This window comes from Aplysia californica, unplaced genomic scaffold (genome assembly GCF_000002075.1).
Source record: "Aplysia californica isolate F4 #8 unplaced genomic scaffold, AplCal3.0 scaffold01220, whole genome shotgun sequence".
Classification (NCBI taxonomy): Eukaryota; Metazoa; Mollusca; class Gastropoda; order Aplysiida; family Aplysiidae; genus Aplysia; species Aplysia californica.
Genome location: NW_004798490.1, coordinates 37,700 through 46,412, shown reverse-complemented (window position 1 = coordinate 46,412; position 8,713 = coordinate 37,700). Strand labels below are relative to the sequence as shown.

The following is an 8,713-nucleotide window of genomic DNA, read 5'->3' as shown; positions in this document are numbered from 1 at the left end:
TCTATTTTTGTTTTTGTTACTGTTGTTGTTGTTGTTGTTTTTGTTGTTACTGTATTTGTTGTTGTTGTCGTCGTCGTAGGCGAAGCATGACAATGTCCTTTGCTGCAGTCTGCATCTTGATGCTCTGGTCTTTGTAAATTGTCGTCGCGTGGAGAAGTCTTCTGTCTGTGTTTCCCTTTTGTCTAGTCCTCTCTTATCAGTGTCTTTGGTCGTTTTTCCAACTGCCTTGTACTTGTGTGTGTTCTGTCAGTGCCTCTGGTGGTTTGATCATCATCTAAGGGTTGTTAGATAGTCATTTCGCTTCGTTATTTTGTGATTGCTCTTCGTTATTTGTGATTGTGATTGTGATTGTGATTGTCTCGTATGAGTGCTTTGTCGTCGTGTGTTTGTTTGTCTCTGAGTTATGTCATGTCATTGTGTTACGGTAATGTCGTCATCTGACTGTCCTGTCGTCATCTGACTGTCATGTCGTTGTCTGACTGTCTTGTCATTGTATGGCTTCAGTCATGTCGTTGTTTTACTATTATGACGTTGTCTGACTATCATGTCGTTATCTGGCTGTCATGCCTTTGTCTGACTGTCATGTCGTCATCTGACTGTCATGTCGTCGTCTGATTGTCATGTCATCATCTGATTGTCATGTCGTCATCTGGCTGTCCTGTCGTTATCTAATTGTCATGTTATGTTGTTGTCTGACTGTCATGTCGTTGTTTGACTTAAGTCATGTCGTTGTCTGACTGTCTCGTCATTGTTCAACTGTCATGTCGTCTTTTGACTGTCACGTCATTGTCTGATTCTATTTAAGTCATGTCGTTGTTTGTCTGTTATGTCTTTGTCTGACTGTCATGTTGTTGTCAGATTATGAATGTCTTGTCATTGTCTAACTGTCATAATTTGTCGTCTGACTGTCATGCTATGTCAATTGTCTGATTGTCATGATATTCTGTCGTCTGACTATCTGGTCATGTCATTATCTGACTGCTGACTGTCATGTTGCTACTAGTTTGTGTGAATTCTGCTTCATATTTACTGTTACTATTTTTCTATGCCTTGCCTGTTTGGTACCATAATTTCTGTCGGGAGGTGCATCTTGTTTCGTCCTAAGTTGAATAAAAACATACTTATTACCTTTTTTTTCCTCTTTTCAAAATTCCAATTAAAAAGTGTTTTTTTTAAATAGTGTTTTTTTTAATTTGTTTTTTTATTTGTTTTTTTTTTTTGGTTTAATTTTTTTTTTATTCCTGCATTTCCTTTTGCTGTTCAGGTTTTTCAGAATGGAACTATACTACAGTTCTAGTGTCGCTGTTCCGCATGAATGCTTGTCTTGTCTTACGGCCTTTAAGGCTACTCATATGATCAAATGGTTTTGGTGTCTTATGTGTTTCTTTCTGAAGCGTGTTTAATTCAAAGTGAAAATGCCCCTTCTCCTCCTGAAACAGGTCATGTGATCAGTGTCTGTGGTGTTATGGTTAGGTTCTTCATCATTGCACGCCTGAGACTAAAACTTGTTTCCCACGTAGACAGTTCTATATTATGGACTATTTTATAGTGCAGAAAGCTTAACTAGGCTTTTTGTCTGTGTAAGGTGAAAAGTAACCTAGAATTAAGCGATTCTCTGTCTCTAAATGTTGTTAAATAGACAAGGCCTTCAACACAAGACATACACAGACTGTTTGTTTGCTTATTTGTTGTTGTTTTTTTTTTGGTCTGTTTATTCAGTTTGGAAAGAGAAAGATTTTATTTTTTATGTTCAACATTAAACTTTTTTCCAATGTCTGTATGGCACAATGTCGTGTATGTAGTTGTTTAGAACAACTGTGAGTGGCTAAAGGGTGCCAGTGGTAGGTCTTTCTTCTTCTTTGCTTTCCCTCTATTGTTTCTGTATGTCTTGTTCTGACAGACAGACAGACAGACAGACAGACAGACAAGAGAATCAGCATTTGTCAAAATGTGATCTTTGATTGCACGAGTTGCTGGAACATACACACACACACATCCTTCCCTGCAGGATACGTTTGCTTTTCTTGCACTGCGACGGTGCACCAATTTTGTTCACAATACCCGTCAAACTTATACAAATTTTTTTTTTTAAGTGCACTGCTTGCTTGAATGACCTCTACTGACCTGTGTGGTGTATTGTGGGTCTTTGAACCTGACTAGATCAGACCTCAACAAGTTTGGAGACATCAGTGATGATGGGGCCTCTAGTCTTCTCTAACACACACATGCGCAGATGCACACACGCACACAGATGCACATGCATGCACACACACATACGCGCGCACACACACACACACACACACACACACACATACATACATATGCGCGCACACACACACACAAACACATATACATACACATGCACACTTACACACATACACACATACACACACAAATGAATACACACACACTTGCACATACACAAATAACGCCTCCCCCATCCTAGGATATGTGTCTGTATGCTGTCTTGACTTGCTTTTCTTTTATGACTTTGAAATGGTTGCCCCGACAACCACCCAACGATGTTGAGGGCTCATTTTCAAAGGTTGTTGGATTAACTGCAACAGCAGCAGCAATGGAAACTGCAGCAGTGACAACAACAAGAATAACAACATGAGCATCAACGATAAAAACAACCACAACAATGACAACAACAAGGAGCAACTATTAGGGCAGAAACAACAACAAAAACAACAAAAACAACAACAACAACAACAACCACAACAACAACAACTACAACAACAACAACAGTGAAAGGCTTCAATGAATGTGTGAATGTATTAGCAGCAGCAGGGATAGCGACAACAAAGACCTTGCAACAACAACAACAACAACAACAACAACAACAACAACAACAACAACAACAACAACAACAACAACAACAACAACAAAGTCACAAATGGTTCTTTGAAATTCTCTTTAAAAAATTCTTTTCTTTCCCTCTGTTGTTTTTGTCTGTATATGTCTTGCTTCTTCACTGCATGTAATGACCGTTATTCATCAATATGCTTTTTGTTCATTCTAATTAAGCTATGCCTTTATATCCTTTTTTCCTTTCTACTATCAGCCCTGAACCAAATGTTCTGCCCTCGAAATCATTTATTTGAGTTAAGTAGGGAGTTCAGCTATTTTTGTAACAAAAAAGACAACTGTTCTGACAGATCCGTGTTTTCTTGTCTTCTACAGGGAAGTCTCAACCGTTTTGCTCATGCCATGTCGGAGATGCTCAAGTATTTCAATGTGAGTCATGTCTCAGTTATGTGCCTTAAGTCTCGGCCAAAATTTTCTTTATATCACTCAGTGAATTTAGTTAGGCATGTTAGGTGATTTCCAATATTTTAAATAATATATAACAGTAATAATATTAATAATAATAATAACAACAACAACTACAATAATAATAATAATAATAATAATAATAATAATAATAATAATAATAATAATAATAATAATAACAACAACAATGATGATGATGATGATGATGATGATGATAATAATGTAGATCAGTTTTATAGCGCCTACTCCTGTGTGCACACTGCTCTAGGCGTTTAACATTAATCCGAGTACAAAGAGGAATAACTGTGTATTTGGTAATATTATGGTTCTTGGTGAAGACCTAATGCTGTTGGAAGTCAAGTGTTTTTACAGCAGGGCATCAGGCTTGTGCACATTCAAGCATAAAAGAAAAAGTCATTGATGAACTAATCGACTATTCAGTGTAATTTTTTTTTTTTTTTTAATTTAAAAAAAGTCTTTTACGGCCCTCGCAACTGCATAAGGTCATATGAGTGTGCAGGACACCTTATACATTTTTAGTTTTGGTAGGAATTAATTCTGAATTTTTCTCGGGTGGTGACCGAAGTCTACTTTTATTGATTTTGGAAAACAAGAGATCTCTGAAGTGCGCAACTTGCACACAGGACCTCCAAGATTTTTTCGCCCTTATCCGAGAAGGCTAAGTGTTAGATCTTACCAACCCTAAGGTCAGGGGTATGGCTGAAAGACAGAAGTAAGAAGGAACCAAGGAGTAGCAGTAGAAATGCTGCAGAAAAGGTCAGGATCCCAGAGGAGGAGGCAAAGGGGGATGAGGGGAGGGGGGGGAGGGGCAGAAAGTGGACACGAAAGTGATTGGCAGAATATGGTTAGAGAATAGGGAAGGAGGTGAAAGGAAAAAAAGTTGCCCACATTAAAGATCCCTCGGTGGTCCTAAAATCAGCCGTCACCTGTGCAAAATTCAAAATTAATTCCCACCAAGCTGAAAAGGCGTTTATGTGTCCTGCGCCTCATGTGACCGTATGCAGTTGCGAGTGCCGCTAAATACTTTTAAAAAACTAGCCACTGATTAAATATGGCATTGAGTTTTGATCAGATATACTCATTTTGTAGTATATATATATCTGTCTTTTACTCATAGTTATATTTGCAGATATATGTAACAATACTTGTTTCGTGTTCACAGATTTTGATGGACCAAGCCCATAGATCTGTCTGCAAGAATTTGAATTCATTCATCAAAGTGTGAGTTGGTTGATTTTAATTTACTGAGTTCTCCCTAAAAGTGTATGTTGTATCATTTTCTGTCTGTGGCATGTGTCTCTTTATTTTTTCTTCGTTTGTTAACATAATTTTAATGAATGAGATATGCCTCATAGATTTTCTCAACATTATCATCACATTTTTTATTGAAAAACACATAGAGCTTACCGTAAAGCTTGGATATGCCCAATATAAATGCAATAATTATTGCTATTTTTTTGTTTCTGTTCTGGCATTGTCCGTTCACTGTTGAATGCATCCCGTCCTGCAATATCCTAATTGTCATTATCGTTATAATTTTTGTAAATTTTCAGAGATGTAAAGAAGGTGAAAGAGACGAAGAAGCTGTTTGAGAAGATCAGCGATGACATGGATGCTGCGCTGACCCGTAACTCCCAAGCCCCGCGCTCCAAGACACAGGAATGTGAGGAGTCCCTCAACACACTGACGGCGACACGCGCCTGCTTCGCACACACCTCTCTCGACTATGTCTTTCAAGTGAGTAGGCTCTCGTTCGCTGTGGATGGTATCATGTAGGTTCAGTTTTATTTGCTTACTTCAGCTGTTGCACTTTTGTGGAGGGAGCATCGATTGCCAACAATCTCTCGTCTGTGGGTGATTGGAGGGCGCCACTGGTCGGTCCTACTTCTTTACTTTCCCCTCTGTAGTTTCTGTCTGTCGGTTTGTCTTACTTTTTGTCAGCACTAAATTAATGACCATTATTGTGTCGATGTGCTTCTCTTTACTCAAACAAACAAACATACTATCTCTCTTCAGTCTTCGTGATCCTGGACCTGTCTATCCAGCTATCTCAAAGAATATCTTGTCCTCTTTTCTTGTACATCCACATCGTAATACCTGGTGTTCTTTGGAGTTTCTCTTTTCGTTTTCCCTTATGGGTTCTAGGTTAAGGCCTTAAAAAAATGTTGATATAAATACATTTCTTTTTTTTAGTCTTTGTATATACCAGGGGTTATTTTGGACCTTGGTTGAATATGATCGATTGGGTTCAGAGGTTTTGGGTATTCCTGTGTTTGCATATGTGTATGTGTATGTTTGTGTGTGTGTTTGTGTGTGTGTGTTTGAGTGTGTGTAGATGTGTTTCTGTGTGTTTATGTTTGATGATTTAGTTCTACAGGTTTTCTATGTGCACTGAATTGACTTCACTAGTATCTTGTAATATTGTTGGACTTTTTACTGTTGCTTGCAAAAGAAGTTAGTTCAATTCCTTGTTAAGCAAGTCTGTTCTATCACGTTTTTGTCGTCATACTGTATGGCACTCAGTCAAGATCAACCTGGATTGGCAGAGTTGAAGCTGTCCAGACTCCTAGATTGTCTAGATTGTGTCGATTTGGGCGTAAAACATTTTCAATCAATATTTTATTGACTTTTCTTTCTTTCTTTCTCTTCTACAGATTAATGTGCTCAACTCCAAGAAGAGATTTGATATTCTGGACACGGTGAGTGATGTTTTTGCCAGCAGCGTCAAAATGTTTTTCCCCTTGTCTTTTTAAAATTTTTGGGAAGTATTTTTCGGCGCTCACGACAGAATACGGTCATATGAGCACGCAGGACACATTAATTGGTGGGAATTTTGGAATTCTTGCCTAGGTGGATGCTTATGCAACTTGCACACAGGACCTCTGAGATTTTTCGCTCTCATCCGAGAAGGCAAGGTGTTAGATCCTACCTACCATGAGATCAGGGGTGTGGCTAAAAGACAGCAGTAAGAAGGAGCCAAGAAGTAGCTGTAGAAAGGTTGCAGAAAGAATCAGGAGCCAAGTGGAGGGGGAAAAGGAGGTGAAGGGGTGGGGGGCAGAAAGTGGAGATGAAAGCAGATTACAGAACATTGTTAGAGAGCAGAAAAGGAGGTGAAAGGAGAAAATATTAGAGAAGAAAATTTTCCATCGCTATCTGGATTCGAACCCTGTACCTATTGATTGAAAGGGGAGCACCATAACCTCTTGACCAGGAGAGCCGTCTTCTCCTTGTCTCCATTTCTCATGGGTTGTAGAAGGGTACATCAGAGTAGTTTGTGTCCTCCATTTTTTTCTCTGTGTTTTGCATTTGTGTCACAACGCAGTGGAATCAGGCGCTCGTCAATTTTTGGGCATGTGGGGTTATTGGTATCATCTAAAGGCTGATTTGTTTGCCATGCTGCAAATGAAATAAATATCCATCTATTCTGAATAGAACTCAAGATATTCGCGATTGAAGAAAGTGAAGTCGCCGCGTTTCAGTGGGGAAATTAACGAGAAAATGGCAGCCAAAGTTTAGTAAAGAGTCCATGAAAACAGGAAAATGACCTATTTTGTGCCTATAATCAATGTTTTTCAGTAAAGTTCTCACGGAAATGTGTTTTTATTTGGACATAAAAGAGGTTGAGCCAAAAAATAAAAATTCTATAAAAATTTCCAAACTGGCAGAAAAATGCCTGTTTCTCCGATTTCTGTATTTTGATGAGCGCCTGATTTCACCACGCTGCCTCACATTTATCATTGTTCATTACTGATAAAGCATCCTGCTTTTTTTCTTTCCCTGTATTGAGCGTGCCAAGTACTCTGATAAAATCGGAGCTCTCCAATTTCTTTTTGCTTCTCGTCATAATCCTGATTAGATTTCCTTAAAATCAGATTTTATTTTCTTGAATTTATTCTCTGTCGTGTCAGTTTTTCTGTGACTTATCGTAATTGACTTGACATGACAATGCAGGTTTTCATTTGTGTGTATTTGCAATATTTTCATGGGTTATGTAACTTATTTTTTTATCTATGTGTATTTGCAATACATATTTAGGTGCCAATTTGTTCGTTACTTAATTTTTAATTGGGTACAGGAAACTGATTTTTTTTTACCATATCCTTTTTTATTGGGGAGAGGGGGGAGGGGTTAAAGCATTCGGGCTCGTTTGCCCTCAGGAGCGCATGAAACAATTTTAAAGAAATACTCAGAGGGTTTTTCTTTTGGGAATACCTACATGTTTCTTTGCTTTCTCTGTCCCCAGATGTTGTCCTATATGCATGCCCAGAACACGTTTTTCCACCAAGGTCACGACCTTTACCTCGACCTTGAAAAGACCTACATGAAAGATATTGCTGGCCAGGTGAGTGCATGGGCATATGAAACATGAGGAAAATAATGTTTGTTTTAAATAAATAATAATGATTTTGAAAGGAAGAGAGCAAATTATGCTTTTGAAAATATTATTTTGAAATTGAAAGAAAGCAAATTATGTGTTACAGAAACGTTTATGAGGGAAACATATTCTGTTTGAAGAAATTATTTTTCATTTATTAAGATTTTTTAAAAAAAATGTCTCATTAATAGGAAATTGATATAATAAGTTAACTGTGTTTGCTATTCATGTCTTTGAAAGAATTTTTACAAAGCACTAAATGAAAATGAAATGATTTAAAGATAATATAGTAGTGTCTACAAACAGAGGATGAATTGGCCTACTGTGGTATAACGAGACTGAAAATTTTGAGGAGATTCGGGAAGTCTTAAGTTTTTGTTGTAAGCTCCACATTACTGATTATAATAATATAATATAATTATTTCCCTTTTAATATTTTGCTGTGTTTGCCTACCTTTAGGTGTGTCATTGTGACGTAAAGGTTCCTGTGGTTTTGTGTATTATATCACACACTGTGTGTGTATGTGAGTGTGTGTGTATGTGAGTGTGTGTGTATGTGAGTGTGTGTGTGAGTGTGTGTGTATGTGAATGTATGTGTGCATGGGTGTCTGGTGTAGTGGTAAGGTGTCTCACTGTTGCATGTAAGAGACCCAGGTTTGATTCTTGAGTGGGATGGAAGAAAGTTTTTATTGGGCATCTCACAGTCTTCTTGCTGGGATGTTGTATTGTATCCTTGTAAGCACGGGTTTGCCTTGACAGGCAGGTTTGGAAGCTCGCCTCCTAAATAAACTAAATTGAGTCAGTTGTGGAGTACAAAAATGTGTACCTTTAAAGGAAGAGTGTGTTTGTGTATGTGTGTGTGTGTGTGTGTGTGTGTGTGTGTGTGTGTGTGTGTGTGTGTGTGTGTGTGTGTGTGTGTACTCATACATAATCAATATGCATGTATTTAATTATCTTGCTCTGTTCCCGTCTAAGTCAGTTTGTATCTATAGCTCTGCGCTCATCTGCCCATATATTTTGCTCCCCTTTTCCTTCAATGTA

At 38.0% G+C, this 8,713-nt stretch overlaps 1 protein-coding gene across 1 annotated transcript in view; it reads left to right on the top strand.

Annotated features, from left to right (window-relative positions):
* Window positions 1-7,639, top strand: part of LOC101853753 (arf-GAP with coiled-coil, ANK repeat and PH domain-containing protein 2) — a gene marked incomplete at its 3' end in the record, with an annotated part of 28,726 nt that extends 21,087 nt beyond the window's left edge. The window contains 5 exon segments of the mRNA XM_013090319.2: window positions 3,187-3,240; window positions 4,460-4,518; window positions 4,851-5,034; window positions 5,952-5,996; window positions 7,541-7,639. Of these exon segments, the coding sequence (XP_012945773.1) occupies window positions 3,187-3,240; window positions 4,460-4,518; window positions 4,851-5,034; window positions 5,952-5,996; window positions 7,541-7,639 (441 nt within the window).
* Between the last annotated feature and the right edge of the window lie 1,074 nt (window positions 7,640-8,713).